Raw genomic sequence first — 22916 nt, 5'->3', positions numbered from 1 at the left:
CAGTTGTATTTTTGTTGTTAGGAAGTAAGTCATTACCTTTAATTTTCAACCAATTTATCTGCACTAATGGCTGAATACGCCAAATAAGGTTAACAATAAAGGCAGGATCAGCTGAGATATTGATGTCCAATTACAGATCAAAACTGACAATCTAACATCAATAATGGAAAATCTCATGTAAGGAAAATCATGGTCTTTTTGAAAGAGAAGGAACTTCACAGTCAGATATCTAAAATTCCATTTTCTCACTTTTCAGATTTAAAGGACATATTCCACCAGCCAGTGAAAATCTGTTTTTTTTTAAAAGATATGTTAATATCCCTCATCTGAGAGAGCAGGTCTTCTGCTTGCAGTATGAAATAGGTAAGACTGAAAATACCATTCCGATCGTCTTTTTTGGAATTATTAAAATAATTAAAAACACACAGCAGTTCCTTGCCTCGGCCACACTCACAGCATCACACAACTTGTAATTCCTATCACCAAGGTAAACACGGCAATATCACAAACTGCAAGTACTTCTTACAGTCACATATTGCTTTTCTTTTTTTGAAACTGGATCCAAATGTGTAACTCATGGAGAACCTAAAATTGTCTCTAAGGTGCTGTACAGCCCCAGTGTCAGAGCTGAACATTGGAAAGGAAACCCTGAAGGATTTGACAAGCCATCACATAAATAACAAATGACTGTGATGTGACCAACTCAGTCCTCAAGTTTTAGACTACTATTGAACTCAAAAATACTTTCCTACATCTTTACATCTCTTCTGCATCTTTGCTGGACATTGAGGTGGCTCAGTGAAATTAGTGTAAACATTAGATTTTGGTAAAAGAATGCTGAGAGAGAGTGAATAACAGCAGTAGTCAACTTTAAAAGTATTGGTAGGGGACACCTTGCAAGGAGGCAGAGATAGAATAATCTAAGTGGTCAGCAGAATGAGTTCTATTAAAAGTCATCTAGACCTGGAGAATACAAATGTTTAGAACTAAAAGGGGTGAACTGCAAGGCCAACTGCAAACAGGAATGACCATGTTTAGGGAGAAAGAGGCCCACAGGTGGATTTAATATTCAACGTGTGCAAGATATAGAGAAGTTCTATTAGAGTATTAGAATACCTTTAGAGAAACTGCCTATTGGGTACGGAAACGTTTTACTAATGACCATCTACCCTGCATTGACTAATCTGTGTAATACTTATCAAATCCCACTAATGTGAACCTTCACTCTTTCTAACTCAAGTGTACTGTGGTTGTATTGTGTATCTACACAAAAACAAACACTGCAACAACTTGACGAGGCTTTTTCTACTTCAGCTTCCAAATCAATGATCTCCATTATCCAGAAAGATGACAGATGGTAGACCGTGGTCTGCAAACTTTGAGTTCCACACTATTCTAACATTTGTAAGGTGCATTGGAGGAGCCCCACCCCCATCAGCTTCTAGAAGGAGCAACTGGCCAATTAACCCATCAATCAGCACACTGTTGGTATCTGGGTGGGATATGACTTCACATGACAAATGTAGGGAGTCTATCCCATCAGTACTGAGCTTAGCATTGCAACATGGGCTGCTGGAAGCACTCTGAAGTAGTACTTCTACAAGGTTTACCATCGAGTAGAAAGCACGCACAAGGGTCAAATAGTTTAATCCTGCTTCTATTTCTTAATGTTCTGACAGAAAGACTTGCAGTCACATTGTGCCATTCATATTCTTGGGGAAATCCAGCACGATGTACTGAAATTAAGCACTCTCGGTGTGTATAGGATGAAGCTCAGTGATATCAATAAAAATTGAGAAAAACATGGCAAAAATACAATGGACATAGAATCATGGAGCTGCTGTGTAGCATATGAAACTAACAAAATAATGATATTTAAAAGAAATAAATGTTTCACCTTAACTTAGGCATGTAGTTTATTTATTTTAAGAGTTGCTTGCTTTGTATCATTTTGAGTATTCCTCTTTTTTCTGGAAATCTAAATTATGACTTTTTATTTCACCTTCTCTATTGGCAGAGATAGATTTAAAGTTGTCCATCAACAGTTCTAATGTTTCTTTGCATGGAGAACAATTTCCTAAAATAATAAACTTCCTTTCCAAAATTTCACATTTCTATGATATGAGCAGTGCTCCTATAATTTAAACCTCACTTACTTATCACTTAGCTGGCATCTTAACATCATTCCCAAATGAAAAAGCATTCTACCTTATCGGCCAAATTTACTGATCATGCATTTGTATTTACATTATCATTCTAGGTGGTCCAGTAGGAATTAACGGGTCAAAGATGACAAGTAATAGAACCACAAAAATGCCTTTAAGTTTGCTTCATTATTGAACACTTGTTCCTATATCTCAGTACACGCTGTTTTCTGATCCTCGTATCACTTTACCCCTGTAGTGTCCAAAACATCCATCAATCTTAACCTAGAGTATACTTAACCACTGAAAAACCTTAACCCTTTGAGGGAGGAAATTCCAAAGATTCTCAAACTACATCTCAATGCTGCATGATTAATGTCTCATGCTAAAAATTTGCCTTACAGTTTCAGGCACCAAGTAGTCTCTCAGCATTTGACATGTGGTCAACTACAGCATGTTGCATTTTTCTCAAAATAACTTGCGTACGAAGTAACCTTTGCCTTACCATTGACCATCCGGGTTTGAGAACTGCTGAATTGAGGTGCCAAAGAGAACATCTGGCGGGCCTGAAAACATTTGGGCTTTCATCACATCAATGTTAAATCCTTGGGATAGCTGAAGAAGACCTATGAAAAGGACATAAACAAAACAAGTCCATGATTTGTAATTGAAGTAATAATTGAAAATAATTGCTGCAATATTAAGTAATTCTATACTTTTGAAGCATAATTGATTAATGGTTATTATTTTACCATGCAGTTTTAATTTGAAAACTCTCTTATCCCTTTCTATTTACACTTGTGAACTGATCCTATATCCACTCAATTCTATGTTATTCCCAATCATTTGATTTACACATTCAGCCTATTATATCCATGCTGGCAATAATAAGCTGCTGTTGGATAATTAATTGATTAAAAAATGATAACAAGGAGGTACTGCAAAGTCTAGCAGAACTTGGTAGATAAATCACTCAGTTCAGACAAGATGAATCTGAGGTTGCTGAAGGCGGAGATTTTGGTCATAGAAACATAGAAAACCTACAGCACAATACAGACCCTTTGGCCCACAATGCTGTGCTGAACATGTACTTACTTTAGAAATTACCTTTGGTTACTCATGTACCTATCCAGGAGTCTTTTAAAAGACTCTATTGTATCCGCCTCCACCACAGTCGCTGGCAGCCCATTGCACGCACTCACCACACTGCGTAAAAAACATACCCGTGACATCTCTTCTGTACCTACTTCTAAGCACCTTAAAACTGTGCCCTCTCATGTTAGAAAATTGTATCACTGTGCAAACTATATTCTTAGCAGAAGTGTTTGAAAAGAGCTCAGGCTCTCCAAACTATGTGAGTGTGCATTCATAAATTGACTAAGAGGGAAAACAAACAAAATTGAACAAGACAAAATTCTAAATTATTTTGCATATAATAGATAGCAATTCAGTCAATAAAACTAAATTTTGCAGGTGCTGCAGTACATGCAGATCATAATGATCATTCTGGAGTAATTAACAGATATGTGCTACTTGATCCATTCTCTCTGAAGATTGGAGAACAGGAGATGGTAGTGGGAGTGAAGGGAGGTGATACAAAACCTGAAACCCAACAACTAGATCAACCACAGAGAGCTCAGAATAGAAATGTGGTCCATAAGAATTTATACAATATAGAACCATAGAACACTACAGCACAGTACAGGCCCTTCAGCCCTCCATGTTGTGCCGACCCATATAATCCTGAAATAATCCTGAAATAGTCGTGAAATCAATGGTAAACCAAATTTAAAATTGAATGGCAAGTAACCTTTTAGAAATGATAATCAGGAACTGAATTAGCATTCGTGTGGATTAATTAGGGAAAACCACATGAATTTGTTAATACCAAATCATGTTTGACTACTGATTAATGAGAAAAATTTACTTTATGTGGTGTATATGAATGTTCAAAGAGCACTTGATAAAATAACACACAAGTTTAACATTAAGATTGAAATCCATGGAAAAAAAAACAGTAGAGACAAGGATATAAAATTGGAGTAGTAGTGAAGGTCTTTTTTGTTCTGGTGGGAAACAGATGCCAGGATACTGCTTTTCTTAATAGAAATTAATAGCCTTGAATTTGGTGTCCAGTGAACACAAGAAATTAAAAACATGGGGAATAGAAGCAGGAAGAAGTACTTGGACCTTTGAGTCTGCTTTGCTATTCAGTGAGATCATATATATCAAAACAATCTTCCTGCCTTCTCCCATATCCCTCAATTCCTCCAAAATCTAATAACCAATGAAGTCCAGTTTAAAATGAAATTAATTCCCAGGATTCAGCAAGTCTCCAGGGTAGAGAATTCTGAAGATTCACAACCTTGTGAGTTAAGGGATTTTGAGATTGAGCCCTCACCTCAGCTGAGGGAAACATTCTCCTCACAGTTACTCCGTTAACCCCTCTAAAAGATCTTATGTTTCAATGAGACTGCCACTCATACTAAGCTATAAAAAAGGCTTAGACATAATTTTAAGGCAATTAAAACATCTATCACTACTCAAAGTCAATGAAACTCGAACTGATAAAGAAGTGCATTAATGAAGTTAAAGAGTTAAATGTTTTGCTGATTCTTTTAGATAGTAACACACGTCTTGTCACGTACTTGTAACCACAATTAAATGTTGTCTGAGCAGCTTGTTCTTGTTTTATAATTAACTTGTAGTTGAAACTGTCTTTATCTGCATCCTCACTTCCTTTGTCTTTAAAATAAACTAACTGACAATGTGGTGGTCAAACTTACTTTGAGGATTTGGTTACAGTTTAGAAAACATTCTGGTTTATTGAGACGCTCCCTCTCGAGTTCCATCTTTTCTAATTGTTTTTTAAACCATCTTTAATTGACCTATCTTTTAAAGAATGGGATAGATTTGGTATTAAATGATTTCAGGATTTGTTTGATGGAGGGAATCTCTTCTTCTGTGCAACTTTCAACAAAATTTGACCTTTCCAATACTCACTTTTTTCGATACTTACGATTAGAGATTTTTAAAAATCCCAACTGCACACTATTCATTCCTACAAGTCCAGATAAGAATATAATAGATACAATTTTTAATCTGAAACCCTTTGACAATGGTTCAATATCTTACATTTACGGTCTGCTGTTGGAACTGTAAAAGGCCTCTTTAGATAAAATTAAAGGAGACTGGGAAAAGGATTTACTAATTTTCATATCTGAAGAGAGCTGGAAGATTATTTTAAAATTGATTAATTCTGTATCATTATGTGCTCGTCATTCTTTATTACAATTCAAAGTGATGTATAGAGTTCATGTGTCCAAAGACAAGCTCTCTCGTTTCTACGCAGATACTTTCTCCTACTGTGATAGATGTACTAATGGAGTGGCCACACTAATTCATGTTTTGGACATGTCTGAGCCTTGGAAAATTTTGGAAAGATGTATTTCAAACTTTTTCCTATACTCTTCAATGTTAGTTTTAAGCCCAATCCCTTGACTGCCATGTTTGGTATTGTTGAGGATAGTATTACAAAACTGAAGCCATCTAATTTGCGGGTATTGACCTTTATGTCTCTTATGGCCAGGAGGGCAATCTTGCTCAAGTGGAAGGAGGCTGCCCCGCTCACTCATGTTGAATGACCATCTGAAGTTATGTTGTGCCTTGATCTAGAGAAGATTCGTTGTTCGATTTCTGATTCTAAACATGATTTTCTAATGTTATGGGGACCTTTTCTGAGCTATTTTCATAATCTTTGAACTGTTATTAAAGTATGGATCTGAGCCATTATAATTATAATATAATATAATTATATGGTAAGTTTTTTTTCCCACTTTTTTTTAAACTAACCAGCTCATTTTGGTAGTGGGAGTAGATATTTTTAATAAAATATAATTATTTTATTTCATAATTCAATCTTTTTTTACATGATTGATATGGAATATGGGATACTGTGATTTAAATGTAATGTAATTTGTATTACTTGTATCCTTATGAATTCTGTATTTGTATTCATGCAATTTATATAATATTAATAAAAGTATTGAAAGAGAAACTGTCTGGACTATCTAAACTTGTTTCTGATGTGTGATTAACTTATGGGTAGAATCACTGTCTAGTACAATGTCTAGTCTTATTAGCAACCGTGAGAGGAAATGATAGCGGGGAACTGATTCAGCATGACGGTTAACGATGTTATAATCGCAATGAGTGAACCTTGTCCAAGTCACATACTCAATGACTATAAAATAAGCTGTATCTGTAGTATAATCAGAGATCTTAGGAAGGTCCGGTTGGTAAGAGTTTGAGTCTTGTTTACTGTAGATCCCTGATCTCTTGCCGGCTGAAGTTGTAATAAAAGAAGAAACAGTTGGTTGAAATTATACAGTGTCCGATTTGACTTAATTCCACATTTCCTCTAAAAGATCTATGTTTCAATGAGACGCCACTCATTCTGGACTATAAAAAAAGGCTTAGACATTGTTTTAAGGCAATTAAAACATCTATTACTACTCAAAGACAATGAAACTTGGACTCTGGTCGCTAGTGTGGTTCCCCTTTAAGACAGCGGAAGAGAGGATGCCAGTCTGGTTTAAAAGTTGGTCAAAGGAAGTGTGGCTTTCGGCTCCCAATACCAAACATCTTGCTGGCAAACATACAGTCTCTGGTAAATAAAATGGAAGATCTCAGAGCTAGATTGCTGTACCGGGGGGGGGGGGGGGGGAGCATTAGGACGTTGTCTTATTTTGTTTCATGGTGTCTTGGATGCCCCCACCAGTCCAGATGCAGCTTGATGACTTCGCCACCAAATAGCATTGCTGAGTCTTTCAAAGCCAGAGGTGGTGGAGTATGCTTTATGATCAACTCCTTCTGGTGCGCAAATGTTGTGGTGTTACCCCTGTCCTGCCCATCCGACCTGGAACATCTTGCGATCAGGTACCACCCATTTTATCTGCCACAGGAGACTTCAGCGATAATCTTGTAGCAGGGTACATCCCACCTCAGACCAGTGTCAAACAGGCTCCAGATGAAATGAGCGATGGAATAAACAGGCATGAAACTGTGATGCTGATGCCTTCCCTGTCATTTTGCAAAGGTTTAATGAGGCCAGCTCGAAAAAGTCTGTAAGTAAATATTACCAACAAATTATTGGTAAAACCAGAGGAATCAACACACTGAACCACTGATACCGTACCATCAAGAGTGTTACCGTGCTATCCCTTGCCCGCACTTTGGAAAGTCTGATCACCTGGCTATACTTCTACTCCCTGGATACCCTGTACACATCAGACTTCCAATATAACTCGGAGTCCTGCCATGTGCAGAAGTTCGCTGATGACACGGCCATAGTGGGGTGTGTCAGGAATGGACAGGAGGAGGAGTATAGGAAACTGATACAGGACTTTGTGATATGGTGCAACTCAAACTACCTGCGTCTCAATATCACCAAGACCAAGGAGATGGTGGTGGACTTTAGGAGATCTAGGCCTCATATTGAGCCAGCGATCATTAATGGAGAATGTGTGGAGCAGGTTAAGACCTACAAGTATCTGGGAGTACAGTTAGACGAGAAGCTAGACTGGACTGCCAACACAGATGCCCTGTGCAGGAAGGCACAGAGTCGACTGTACTTCCTAAGAAGGTTGGCGTCATTCAATGTCTGTAGTGAGATGCTGAAGATGTTCTATAGGTCAGTTGTGGAGAGCGCCCTCTTCTTTGTGGTGGCGTGTTGGGGAGGAAGCATTAAGAAGAGGGATGCCTCACGTCTTAATAAGCTGGTAAGGAAGGCGGGCTCTGTCGTGGGCAAAGTACTGGAGAGTTTAGCATCGGTAGCTGAGCGAAGGGCGCTGAGTAGGCTACGGTCAATTATGGATAACTCTGAACATCCTCTACATAGCACCATCCAGAGACAGAGAAGCAGTTTCAGCGACAGGTTACTATCGATGCAATGCTCCTCAGACAGGATGAAGAGGTCAATACTCCCCAATGCCATTAGGCTTTACAATTCTACCGCCAGGACTTAAGAACTTTTTAAAAGCTATTATTAATGCTTTTTGAGATAGTGATTTAGATGCATGTCATATTTTTACTGAGTTAAGTATTGTATGTAATTAGTTTTGCTACAACAAGTGTATGGGACATTGGAAAAAAGTTGAATTTCCCCATGGGGATGAATAAAGTATCTATCTATCTATCTATCTATCTATCTATATAGGCAGAGACAAGACTGAAAGCTACAGTATCAGTAGTGAGGACCAAGATATGGACAAGGGAGGTGCAGGAGCGCTTACAGGACTGCCTTGAATCGGTGGGCTGGACTGTATCCAGGGATTCATCTTCGAGTATGCCACAGCTGTCAGCGACTTCATTAAAGCCTGTGTGTATGTCTATGAGAACATACCATACATAACCAGATCAGAAGTCATAAATGAACCAGGAGGTTCATAGTCTGCTGAACACTAGATCTGTGGCATTTAAGTCAGGCGACCCAGGAATGGAGGGCCATCTCAAAAATACAGTAGCAATTCTGAACGAGGCTGGAGGCAGAATCAAGTGCCTGTCAATTCCAGCAGGGTTTGCAGTCAAAAGCTACAAAGCAAATCCTAACATCATGAATGGCAGTGATGCATTCCACTCGCAGGTGAGCTCAGCAACTTTCATGCACATTTTGAAAGGGAGAATAAAACAACAGGTCTGAGGATCCTTGTGGCACCTGGTGGCTCTGTGTTCTCTGTCTGAGACACCAACATCAGACTGTCTTTCAAAAGGGAGAACCCTCGCAAGGTGACAGGAGTACCTGGTGGGGCTCTGAAAACCTGTGCCAACCAACTGGTGGGGGTGTTTAAAGACATTTTCAATTTCTCATTGCTATAATTGGTAATTCCCACCTGCTTTAGAAGGGCAACAATCATATCAGTGCCCAAGAAGAGCAGGGTGAGCTCCAACAGGTTCATCAGGCAGGATTTTCCCTTAAGGAAACCATGTTAACTTTGTCCTATCTTGCCCTGTGTCACCAAGTACTCCACCACCTTGTCCTTACCAATTCAATGTAATGTCTTCCCAGCCACTGAGGTCAGGCTAACTAGTCTATAATTTCCCTTTCTACTGCTTCCTCCTTTCTTAAAGAGTGAAGTAACATTTGTAATTGTCCACTCCTCTGGCACCATGCCAGAGTCTAATGATTTTTGAAAGATCAGTTCTAATGCCACCATAATCTCTGATGCTATCTCTTTCACAACCCTCGCGTGCCGTTCCTCTGGTCCGGGTGACTTATGTACCTTTTGGTAGCACCTGCTCTCTTGTAATGGTAACTGCATTCACTTCTCTTCCTTCGCACACTACAACATCAGGCACACTACTACTTGTGCCGTTATTATTTCTCCTGCCTCATTTTCTAGTGGTCCTATATCCACTTCCATTTCTCTTTTATTTTTAACATACTTGAAAAAACTTTTATTATCCACTTTGATATTATTTGCTAGCTTGCTTTCATATTTCATCTCTTCCCTTCAAATGATTTTTTTAGTTGCTAAGTTTTTTAAAAAAAAATGGCCCAATCATCCATCTAATTTTTGCTTTGTTGTATGCCATTTCTTTTGCTCTTACAATTGCTTTCACTTCCCTTGTCAGCCACAGTTGTACTATTTTACCATTCAAGTATTTCTTCATTTTTGGAATACACATGTCCTGCACTTCCCTCATTTTTCCTAGAAATGCACGCCACTGCTGCTTTGCTGACATCCCTGCCAGCAGCTCCTTCCAATTTAGTTTGGCCAACCCCTCTCTCATACCACTGTAACTTCCCTTACTCCACTGAAATAGTGCTACAGCAGACTTTACTTTCTCCCTATCAAATTTCAAGTTGAACACAATCACATTGTGATCACTGGTTCCTAAGGGTTCTTTTATCTTAAGCTCCCTAATCATCTCCAGTTCATTACATAACACCCAATCCAGTATAGCTGATCCCCTAGCAGGCTCAACGACAAACTGCTCTAAAAAGCCATCTTTTCAGCATTTGACAAACACACTCTCTTGAGATCCATTACCAACATGATTTTCTCAATCGATCTGCATTTTAAAATCTCCCATGACTACCATAACATTGTGACTCACCTTTTCTATTTCTTATTGTAACCTGTGGTCCACCTCCCATCCACTGTTGGGAGGCCTGTATATAACTGCCATCAATGTCCTTTTACCCTTGCAGTTTCTTAACTCAACCCACAAAGATTCAACATATTCCGATTCTTTGTCACATCTTTCTACTGATTTGATGCCATTCTTGTAATAGTTCACTGTAATAGGTCCTTTAGATTCTGGAAATCCAATTCAGAATCAGGTTTATTATCGCCGACTGATATGTCATTAAATTTGTTGTTTTGCAGTAGTACAGTGCAAAATCCAAAGTCCATTAAATTACAAAATAAATAATGCAAAAGGAGGAATAATAAATTAGTGCTTGTGGATTCAGAAACCTAATGGTGGAGTGAAATTTGCTTTTCCTAAGTTATTGAATAGGGTCTACAGGCTCTTGTACCTCAGAATCAGGTTCAATATTATCAGCATAAGTCATGAAATTTATTAAGAGCATGTGTCCTTAACAAAGGTCCTTACTGGCTTCTTGAGGCATCCACTTGAAGATGCCCTCAGTGGTGGGGATGGTTGCACCCCTGATTGTACAGATGACTGTACAATCATCTACCTGCCCTTGCAATCCTGTATTTTACAGCCTCCATACCAGACTGTGATGCAGCAAGTCAGAACACCCTCCACTGTACATCCATAAAAATTTACAAGAGTCTTTGGTATGTCACTTAATGTCAGCAAGACCGAGGAACTGATAATGGATTACAGGAAGGGGAAGTTGTGATAACGCACACACCAGACCTCATTCAATGGTTGGCAGTGGAAAGGGGGAAGCAGTTTCAAGTTCCTGGGCATTAAGGATCTTTGTTGGGCACCACACATTGATCAATCACAATGTGGGCACACAGGTGGCTCTGCTTTCTTAGGAGTTTGAGGAATCTTCACTGCACAGGACTGCAAGAAGATGTAGAGTGTTGTAGACTCAGCTTGCTCCAAATGTGCGCAATCCTCCCCACCACTGCAGTGCTCTTCAAGAGGCAATGCCTCAAGAAGGGGGCACCCATCATTAAAGACCCTCACCATCCAGGTTATGCCCTATTTGTATTACAGGAGCCTGAAGAACCACACTCTAAACTTCAGTCTGAGCAGACCACACCCCAGCTTGATCAAAGACTTTCCATGATGCCTAATGTGCTTGGTCAATATAGTACTAATATTACTCTGCCTTGGTCACAGGCTAAGTAGCAGTGCCATGGTATTGCTTGTGCAAGGGTTATTAAGCCTTGCAGGCAAAAGTGTCTGCAGCATGATGCTTGTTTATGGTCATATTGCACACTATTCCAGACACAAGCATCTGTTAAGCTTTTCTTCCGATTCTCTAGAAACGACTGGATATCAGAGGACAAGTAGGAACACACACAAAAAAAAACACCTTGTAATCTGTGCCTTTTTAAAATAAAGATTTAAACTGCTCTTTCAAATTCATTCAAATAATTTCCCCACCCACTAATGAAGCTAAATTGTATGTAATTACTTGGCTTACCTTTGTTTCCCTATTTAAACAAGTCAAGTCACTTTTTATTGACATTTCTACCATAACTGCTGGTACAGTACACAGTAAAAACAAGACAATGTTTTTCAGGACCATGGTATTACATGAAACAGTACAAAAACTACACTGAACTATGTAAAAACACAGAAAAAAAACTACACCAGACTACAGACCTACCCAGGACTGCATATAGTGCACAAAACAGTGCAGGCATTACAATAAATAATAAACAGGACAATAGGCACAATAGAAGGCAGTAAATTGGTGTCAGTCCAGGCTCTGTGTATTGAGGAGTCTGATGACTTGGGGGCAGAAACTGTTACATAGTTTGGTTGTGAGAGCCCAAATGCTTCGGTGCCTTTTCCCAGATGGCAGGAGGGAGAAGAGATTGTATTAGGGGTGCATGGGGTCCTTCATAATGCTGTTTGCTTTGCAGACGCAGCGTGTAGTGTAAATGTCCGTGATGGCAGGAAGAGAGACCCCGATGATCTTCTCAGCTGACCTCACTATCCGCTGCATGGTCTTGCGATCCAAGGTGGTGCAATCTCTGAACCAGGCAGTGATGTAGCTGCTCGGGATGCTCTCAATACAACCCCTGTAGAATGTGATGAGGATGGGGGGGAGGGGGGCGAGAGATGGATTTTCCTCAGCCTTCGCAGAAAGTAGCGATGCTTCTGGGCTTTCTTTGCTATGGAGCTGGTGTTGAGGGACCAGGTGAGATTCTCCGTCAGGTGAACATCAAGAATACCACATTAGCATTTGTTACGTACCCCGTAAGTGGGTGTCTTACCAGCAAAGATAGAAGTATCCGTTGGAGTCTGGTATTATTTTCAAAACAGTGTTTATCAGTAAAATATACAAATACAAATTAACAATGCAAATATACAGATAATACACGTTAGCAATAACTAAACCTCAAAGTGTGGGTATAATAATAATCAAGGTCTATCGTTGTCTAGGAGATAATGAATTGTCATATGTGAGTATAAAGTTCAGTTCATGTACGCTGAGGTAGTTGCTAATTCTTTTTGGGGGGGAGGAGAGAGGGACGGAGGGAGAGAGAGGGAGAGAGGGAGAGAGGGAGAGAGGGAGAGAGGGAGAGAGGGAGAGAGGGAGAGAGGGAGAGAGGGAGAGAGGGAGAGAGGGAGAGAGGGAGAGAGGGAGAGAGGGAGAGAGGGAGAGAGAGAGAGAGAGAGAGAGAGAGAGAGAGAGAGAGAGAGAGAGAGAGAGAGAGAGAGAGAGAGAGAGAGAGAGAGAGAGACGATCTTGATCCGTCGATGTGTTGTTGTGGCCATTCAGGTATGACCCCTCTGTCCTTTAGCTAGACCATTCTTCTATGGTGGCCTTGTCACCCAGGCAAGGGTGAACACACACACAAGCCCCCACTGGCCTTGCTATAAACACTGTGAGTTAAAATTCCCCACCCTTTTCTTGTGGGTTCCAACACTTAAGCACTGCTCACTAGTGTGTCTCTTGGTGCGTCTCCTGGTGTGTCTGAGGGGTGTCTCCCCAGATCTCACTTTTATCCCTACTCACAGGGTCTCAGGTGTCAATCAGTTTTGAATGGCTTAGCCCATCAAACCAGCCCGCTCCGGCTGTCCGCTAAGGAATTTTAATGAACAGAATGGTACCAAGTAAACAGCCCTCTCCGGAGCCGTGAGTCTTACAGGAGTCATAATATGGTCTTTCTCCCCCGGTGTTATCAGCAGCAGATGTTCCGGCCTGTTTTCTTTTGTCTCTCTTACCCTCTCATTAGCAGCATCGAAATAGTAACAGTTTGTGATTCTCCAAAAGGGAGGGGCATGGGCAACTCTGCACCCTTCTGCCCATCAGAGTTGTTCATCCTTTGTAACACAGTTCTTCAATATTTTGGTATCGCCCCCATTACTAGAGATGATTGAAAGATGAAAGTCTGTAATTTCTTCCTTTATCAACAAAATCATCTGAGTCTGGCAATTTATCTGCTCTATTTATCACACTCCTTGCACATACATAATGACATTAAGCAGAAGAGTAATTTTTACCCATTTGGCTGCTCCTTATCGACTACAGTTCGGCATTCAATACTATCACTCCTTCAAAACAAATCAATAAGCTTCAAAATCTTGGTCTCAATTCCTCCTTTTGCAATTGGATACTTGATTTCCTCACTTGCAGACCTCGGTCAGTTCAGAGTGGCAACAACACCTTTTCCACAATCTCCATCAGCAAAGCCCAGCTTTACCTACTTTACACTTACGACTGCATGGCTAAACACAGCTCCAATGCCATATTCAAGTTTGTTGATGACACTACTGTCGTATGCTGAATCAGCATTTAGTGGTAATAGTGAAAACCTGGTAGAATGGTGCCACAACAGCCTTTTACTCAATGTCAGCAAAACCAAGGAGCTGATTATTGATGTCTGGTGGAGGAAGCTGGCAGTCTATGAGCCAGTCTTCACTGGGGTATCAGAGGTGGAGAGGGTCAGCAACTTGGAATTTCTCAGTGTTAATCATTCCAGAGGACCTGAGCTGGGCATGACAGTGCCTCTACTCCCTTAAGAGTTTGCTAAAATTTGGCCTTAACATGTAAAACTTTGATAAACCTATAGATGTATGGTGGAGAGTACACCGACTGACTGCATCACAGCCTGGCATGGAAACACCAATGCACCAAAAGTACCGCAGGAAAGCAGCAACTCTTCTCACCGCTGCTGCCATCAGGAAGGAGGCAAAAGAGCCTCGGGTCTCACACACCAGATTCAGGAACAGTTATTACCCATCAAACATCAGGCTCTTGAACCAAAGGGGATAACTTCACTTGCCTCATCACTGAGCTGTTCCCACAACCTCTGGCTGTGATGCAACCAGTTCATATTCTCCTGGTACATATCATACATTCTTTTCTTTAAACTCTTATGTACCTAAACAACTTAAAGCAAAGGGACTGTATATAGTAAAGATACTCTTTATGATCTTCTCATTAAACATATCTGCGATGAGGCAATGCATTGTAAAATAATTGAATATATTGTAACTCCTATAGTTAAGCATGATTTGCACACAGGTCTCGACATGCTCCACAATGAAGGCCAATAGTATATCACTAAAGTTCTATATGGAAAAGGTGCATCAACAGAAATATGAGACAGATATAGTAACTTCCCAAAACAGAAAGAGATATATTTCTCCTTGATTTCCATGCCTGACACCACAAGCATTGTTATTTCAAACATTCAGAGACATAACAAAAGCACATTTCATATCCTCTCTCCACCCCGAAAACTTTGACCTAGAAATTTATTTGTAGTGGAAGACGATTATAAAATAGTAATTATGTGGTACGTTAACAGTTCTTTTGGTCATAGATCAGATGCATATTTTTCAGTGACACTGAGGAACAAAGCCATTGAATGGCTTGTACGCACTTCTTTGCATGTGCTGCACTATATGGAGCGCAGAACAGATGTCTCAAGGTAAATCCAGGAGTGGGGATAGCCATGGATGTATGCAGCAGAGACAGGATTGTTGCTCAAGGACCAGGGCTTGGAATACTACCCAAGTTAACAGTCCAGTCAGTGCTTCACTGCCAGCTTCCTGATCTGACTCCTGAGTGGAGGAGCTGAATCCCAAGAAGGGGATAATTGGATGATCAGGACCAGAGGGATCTGGGGGAGATTGATTGGGAAGTCAAGGCTTGTTGGAGGGATTAGGTTGGAGAGTTGAGGCTGAGGAGGCTGGATCATTGATCTTGGGCTTTGAATAAATAAATACTGTAAAAGAAGAATTGTAAAGTGATGTTCATGGGCCATTCAGTATTTCTTCAATGCTCTACCAAAGTGCCAACTTAGAACAGAGTGAGAAAGTGAACTCAAAGTTTTGACTGAAAGGCAAAGGTGTCATTCATTGACAAAAAGGATATATTATATTTTTGTTAAATATTATGAAATGTGTTCAGTTAGAATTGGGTTGCAGTTTATTAATAATTTAATTAGTACATTTATTTTTATGTGTATATGGTAGTGAGCGGTTAGCATAACACTATTGCAGTATCAGAGACCTGGTTCAACTTTGCTGCTGTATGTAAGAAGTTTTAAATTCTCCCTGTGACTGCGTGACCTTCCTCTGGGTGCTCCAGTTTCCCCTTACATTCCAAAGACATGGGTTAGGATTCATAATTTGTGGGAACGCTATGTTGGTGTTGAAAGCATGGGGATACTTGTGAGCTGCCCCCAGCACATCTTCAGCTTAAGTGGTCATTGATGCAAACGATACATTTCACTTTCTGTGGCGATGTACATGTGACAAATGAAGCTAATCATATCTTATCACAGTACCTTAAGCTAAATGTGAATGTATTAGGTGTTGCAATAAGATAAAAGTGTGCTTTTTGAGTTCAATTTAATAAAACCCAAGGGTGGTAAATTACAAATACAAGAAACCTGCAGATGCTGGAAATCCAAAGCAACAGACATACAGAAAATACTGGAGGAACATAGCAGGTCAGGCAGCATGCATGGAAAAGAGTAAACAGTTGACATTTTGGGCCGAGAGGGAAGGGGGGAGATGCCCGAATTAAAAGGTGGGGGGGGGGGGGAAGAGGCTAGCTGGAAATGGCAGGTGCAGCCAGGTGGGTGGGAAAGATCAAGGGTTGGGGAAGAAAAAATTGTTTTTTTTAAATTAGCTTTTGAATGATTATCAGAACCAGCACTTAATCCCTACCTGTCTTGACTGGCTAAACTCATTGAGATGTGGCCTGACTCACAAAGCTATTAGGGAGGGAGATGAAAGATTCTGACTCAGTGATGGGAAATGAACAGTATTATATTCCTGTTTGGTTTGGAGGGCAACTTCTAGATGGTGTTCATAGAGTCACACAACATGAAAACAGGCCCTTCGGGCAAATGGTCAATGCCAACAAAGATTCCCATTTACGTTGGTGAACATTTGCCTGTATTTGGGCTGATATATCTCCAAAACGTTCCTCTGCATGCATTTGTCCAGTACTTTTTAAGTGTTGTTCATGTACCACTTACACCGGCAGCTCATTTCATACACTCCTCATATTGAGATATTCATATATTTCATATATTCCTGAGTGCTTCTCAGGTTCCTACTAAATCACTTCTCTCTCACCTTAACCCTATGGCCCTAGTTCTAGATTCCCCAACTCTGAGAAAAGGACTTTGCACATTGGTTCTATCTATGCCCCTCATGATGTCATACGCCTTTAAAATATCATTCCTCATTCTCCTGTGCTGAATTGAAAAGTACCAAACTGCACAGTCCCTCGAGTTCTAGCAACATCCTTGTCAAACTCATCAATATCTTTCCTATAGCAGGTGACCAAACCTAACAGAATATTTCAAACATGGCCTCACTAATATTTCGTACAACTCCAACGCAACATCCTGTCTAATGAAAGCCAATGTGCCAAAATCCTTCATCATCTGTGAAGCCATTTCAAATTCAAATTTCAAAGTGAACTATCGAAGTACGTATATGTCATCTTTAGATTAATTTTCTTGTAAGCGTTTAGAGTAGGTCATGGAAATATGATAAAATTCACAAAAAAACAACACGCAATGACTGACAAATGACTGAAGTGCAAAAGACAATCTGTGCAAATAAAAATAAGTAATACTGAGAATATGAGTTGTAGAGTCCATAGGCTGTGGAATCAGTTTAGATTTCAGGTGAGTAAAGTCATCCACTCTGGTTAAGAGTAGTAAAATCTGTATCTTGTGGTGTGGGACCTAAGGCTCTTGTATCTCCTTCCTGATGGCAGCAGCAAGAAGAGGCCTGGATGGTGGGATCCTTGAACATGCAAGAAGCTTTGTGAATGGCCCGCAAAAGTTCACTGTATATTGCCAACACCATCAACTTCAGCACTTTCTGGGAACCACATACTTATACTTCCAAATGCCTCTGTTCCACAACACTACCATTCACTGTGAAAATCTTACTCTCATCTGTCATCCCCAAAAAAAACACCTCATACTTATCCAAATTAAACTCCATTGTCATTCCTTGGCCCACATACCTTCGAGGTCGGCAGAGGGGCAGCAAGTGAAGGAGTGAGCGCGGGGATTGGCTGAGAAGGTAAGCTCTTGGGAGTCCGTTTTCTGTTGTTTTCAGGAGCGGTTGATTAAAAAACCGGGCGGCACCAGCCTGCAACACATACCTTCGAGGTCGGCAGAGGAGCGGCAAGTGAAACAAATTTGTCAATTTATCAGCCAATATAAGCAAGGTTTGCTCCAGGGGAGCGGCCTTGTGAGAAAAGTGTGAATCTTCGGCACAGGAGTCTTCAGCAAGGAGGCTGAGGGAGGAGACTACGCCACGGTTGGAGAGGCTGAGAGGTGGTGAAGAGATGACAGGTAAACTGATTCAGTGTGATGCTTGCCTGATGTGGGAGGTCAGGGACACTGATGGTGCCTCTGGCTGCTACAACTGTGAAAAGTGTGTCCAGGTTCGGCTCCTGAAGGACTATGTTGGGGCACTGGAGAAGCAACTGGATGACCTCAGGTTAATCCGGGAAAACAATAGTTTTCCAGACAGGACCTACAGCGAGATCGTTACACCGAAGATGCCGGAAGAGAGAAGGGTCGTGACGTTGGGGAAGGGATGGATGCTTGGAGTACAGGAGACCCCGGGGGATGTGCCTCTTGAAAACAGGTTCACCCTCTTGGAAGCTGTCGGGACAGAAGACACTGCCAGTCTGAGAGGCAGACAGGTCTGTGAGTCAAAAACTGGTGCTGAAGCAAAGCAGAGGAGACAGACGTCAGGCAGAGCCGTGGCAGTAGGGGACTCCATAGTGAGAGGTACAGAAAGGGGTTTCTATGGCAACAGGTGGGATTTAAGGATGGTATGTTGCCTCCCTTGTGCCAGGATGTCACGGATCGATTGCAGGGTATCCTCAAGGGTGAAGGTGAACAGCCAGAAGTGATAGTGCATATCAACACAAATGACGTCAGGAAGAAGAGGAAAGAAATTCTGCAGCGTGACTTCAGAGAACTTGGAAGAAGGCTGAAAAGCAGGACCTCCGAGATGGTTATCTCCGGTTTGCTTCCAGTTCCTCGTGTTGGTGAGGGCAGGAACAGGGAGAAATGGGATCTCAATGTGTGGCTGAGGAGCTGGTGCGGCAAGCAGGGTTTTAGATTCTCAGACCACTGGGATCTGTTTTGGGGCAAGGATGAATTGTACAAAGGAGATGGGTTGCACTTTAACAGGTGGGGGACCAGCATTCTGACAGGCAGGTTTGCTACTGCTACACGGGTGTGTTTAAACTAATGTGGGGCGGGAGGAGATGAACTGTAAATTTAAGGATGAAAGGGAAAGAGAATAAGAAAAGTTAAGAAAGACAACAGAATTAAAGGGGAGAAAGCTCAGGAAGAGATCGGAGAGTATGGCCAAGTGCAATAGGGATTGGTGTGAGAAGTGAGGGGAGTAATGGATTAAAAGTATTATATATGAATGCACGAAGTATAAGAAATAAAGTGGATGAACTTGAGGCTCTGTTGGAAATTGGCAAGTGTGATGTTGTAGGAATAACAGAGACATGGCTGCAAGAGGACCAGGGCTGGGAAATGAATATTCAAGGATGTACATCCTATTGGAAGGACAGACAGGTGGGCAGAGGGGGTGGAGTGGCTCTGTTGGTGAGGAATGAAATTCAGTCCCTTGCGAGGTTGGTACTGGACCCCAAGAAAGTGAGTTTGTGGAGTGCCTCCAAGATGGATTCTTAGAGCAGCTTGTACTGGAGCCTACCAGTGAGGAGGCAATTCTGGATTTAGTTTTGTGTAATGAACTGGACTTGATAAGGGAACTCGAGGTAAAGGAGCCATTAGGAGGTAGTGACCATAATGTGATAAGCTTTAATCTACAATTTGAGAGGGAGAAGGGAAAATCGGAAGTGTCAGTATTACAGTTGAACAAGGGGAACTATGGAGCCATGAGGGAGGAACTAGCCAAAGTTGACTGGAAGGATACCCTCGTAGGGATGACAGTGGAACAATGGCAGGTATTTCTGGGAATAATACAGAAGGTGCAGGATCAGTTCATTCCATAGAGGAAGGAAGATTCTAAGGGGAGTAAGGGGTGACTGTGGCTGATAAGGGAAGTCAAGGACAGTATAAAAATAAAAGGGAAGTATAACATAGCAAAGATGAGCGGGAAGCCAGAGGATTGGGAAACTTTTAAAGAGCAACAGAAGATAACTAAAAAGGCAATACGGGGAGAAAAGATGAGGTACAAAGGTATGTTAGGCAAGAATATAAAGGAGGATAGTAAAAGCTTCTTTAGGTATGTGAAGAGGAAAAAAATTAGTTAAGACCAAAGTTGGGCCCTTGAAGACAGAAATGGGTGAATTTATTATGGGGAACAAGGAAATGGCAAACGAGTTGAACAGGTACTTTGGCTCTGTCTTCACTAGGGAAGACACAATCTCCCAGATGTAACAGTGGCCAGAGGACCTAGGATAATGGAGGAACTGAAGGAAATTCACATTAGGCAGAAAATGGTGTTGAGTAGACTGATGGGACTGAAGGCTGATAAATCCCCAGGGCCTGATGGTCTGCATCCCAGGGTACTTAAGGAGGTGGCTCTAGAAATCGTGGACACATTGGTAATCATTTTCCAATGTTCTATAGATTCAGGATCCGTTCCTGAGGATTGGAGGGTAGCTAATGTTATCCCACTTTTTAAGAAAGGAGGGAGAGAGAAAACAGGGAATTATAGACCAGTTAGCCTGACATCAGTGGTGGGGAAGATGCTGGCATCAATTATCAAAGATGAAATAGCAGCACATTTGGATAGCAGTAACAGGATCGGTCTGAGTCAGCATGGATTTACGAAGGGGAAATAATGCTCGACTAATCTTCTGGAATTTTTTGAGGATGTAACTATGAAAGTGGACAAGGGAGAGCCAGTGGATGTAGTGTACCTGGACTTTCAGAAAGCCTTTAAGGATCCACATAGGAGATTAGTGGGCAAAATTAGAGCACATGGTATTGGGAGTACTGACATGGATAGAAAATTGGTTGGCAGACAAGAAACAAAGAGTAGGGATTAACGGGTCCTTTTCAGAATGGCAGGCAGTGACTAATGGAGTACCGCAAGGCTCGGTGCTGGGACTGCAGCTACTTACAATATACATTAATGATTTAGATGAAGGGATTAAAAGTATATTAGCAAATTTGCAGATGACACAAAGCTGGGTGGCAGTGTGAAATGTGAGGAGGATGTTAGGAGAATGCACGGTGACTTGGATAGGTTGGGTGAGTGGGCAGATGCATGGCAGATGCAGTTTAATGTGGATAAATGTGAGGTTATCCACTTTGGTGGCAAGAACAGGAAGGCAGATTACTATCTGAATGCTGTTGTGTTAGGAAAAGGGGAAGTACAATGAGATCTAGGTGTCCTTGTTCATCAGTCACTGAAAGTAAGCATGCAGGTACAGCAGGAAGTGAAGAAAGCTAATAGCATGTTGGCCTTCATAACAAGGGGAGTTGAGTATAGGAGCAAAGAGGTCCTTCTGCAGTTTTACAGGGCCCTGGTGAGACCACACCTGGAGTATTGTGTTCAGCTTTGGTCTCCAAATTTGAGGAAGGACATTCTTGCTATTGAGGGAGTACAGCGTAGGTTCATGAGGTTAATTCCCGGGATGACAGGTCTGTCATATGTTGAAAGATTGGAGCGACTGGGCTTGTATACACTGGAATTTAGAAGGATGAGAGGGGATCTGATAGAAACATATAAGATTATTAAGGGATTGGACACACTAGAGGCAGGAAACATGTTCCCAATGTTGGGGGAGTCCAGAACCAGAGGCCACAGTTTAAGAATAAGGAGTAGGCCATTTAGAACGGAGTTGAGGAAAATCTTTTTCACCCAGAGAGTTGTGGATCTGTGGAATGCTCTGCCTCAGAAAGCAGTGGAGGCCAATTCTCTGGATGCTTTCAAGAAAGAGTTAGTTAGAGCTCTTAAAGATAGCAGAGTCAAGGGATATGGGGAGAAGGCAGAAACAGGGTACTGATTGTGTATGATCAGCCACGATCACAGTGAATGGCGGTGCTGGCTTGAAGGGCCAAATGGCCTACTCCTGCACCTATTGTCTATTTATCCAGCTGATCAAAATCACTCTGTACATCCTGATCACCATTTTAACGGTCAATGACATCACCTATTTTATTGTCATTCTGCAAACTTACTAATGATGCTTTGTACGTTCTTATCTAAATCTTTGACGTAGCTTCCAAAAGGTAATGGGCCTTGCACTGACACCTTGGAACACCAAGAGTCACCGCATTTAGTTTTCTCATGCTTTTACTGTCCCAGTCTAGAGCTTGTTGGCAACAGGTATTCTCTGTTAGTCATTAGTCGTGTCTGTGGAGAAAAGCTACAGAGGCACATTTGAAAATAGATGATTTATTATGCAAACAAATTTAACATTTCAATTAATTAATGTTAATACAGACTTTCTCTAGTTATATTATTGAACAAATAATAGCTATAGTATTGAACAAATGGTCTTCCTCTACAAAGCAAGATGCTTGCAAATTGTCGGAGATAGGAATTGCTGGAAGTATTGAGTCCACCTAATGTCACTTTATAAATGGACATTGACGTGAAATGTTAATCTTTTTCCTCTGAGGTCATTTAGGAAATTCACTGGAAACATTTGAGATAATTTCTCCTTTGAGGTGGAGAAAATGCTTCTAAAAATAAATAATCTGATGGCTACCTTTTGTACTTTCCTTCATTAACAAAAATTATGAGTCAATCTGATAAGTGTTTTCTTTTAAGGCAATTGCTTTGTCACTGAGTGGAAGTATTTTTTTTTAAAAAAGGACCATTTCGGAGCACAGCAAAAGTTTGTTGAAAAATGTGGCTGTGAAGCCCTCTGTAGGCGAGGCAGAATAAACGTTCATGTAGGCTTTTGGGAATTTCATTGTCAAGTATTTGATGATATCCTTCAATTTCATGACATGCCAAGCTAGGATTTACCACACAGAAAATGCTGGAGGAACTCAGCAGGCTAGGCAGCATCTATGGAAAAGTGTAAACAGTCAACATTTCAGACCAAGACCCTTCATCAGGACTGGAGGAAAAGAGGTCAGAGTAAGAAGTGGAGAGGTGGGAACGGAAGTT

General features: G+C 41.1%; 1 protein-coding gene across 2 annotated transcripts in view; it reads right to left on the bottom strand.

Moving 5' to 3' along the window:
- Positions 1-22916, bottom strand: part of LOC140737766 (integrin alpha-2-like) — a 167874-nt gene that overhangs the window by 130862 nt on the left and 14096 nt on the right. For both annotated transcript variants that reach the window (XM_073064396.1, XM_073064395.1), the window contains exon 2: positions 2650-2770. In XM_073064396.1, coding sequence (XP_072920497.1) covers positions 2650-2770 — 121 coding nt within the window. The remainder of the gene's footprint in view (positions 1-2649; positions 2771-22916) is intronic.

This window comes from Hemitrygon akajei, chromosome 13 (genome assembly GCF_048418815.1).
Source record: "Hemitrygon akajei chromosome 13, sHemAka1.3, whole genome shotgun sequence".
NCBI lineage: Eukaryota > Metazoa > Chordata > Chondrichthyes > Myliobatiformes > Dasyatidae > Hemitrygon > Hemitrygon akajei.
The sequence above is the reverse complement of the archived record's forward strand: the minus strand, read 5'-3'. Positions and strand labels throughout refer to the sequence as shown.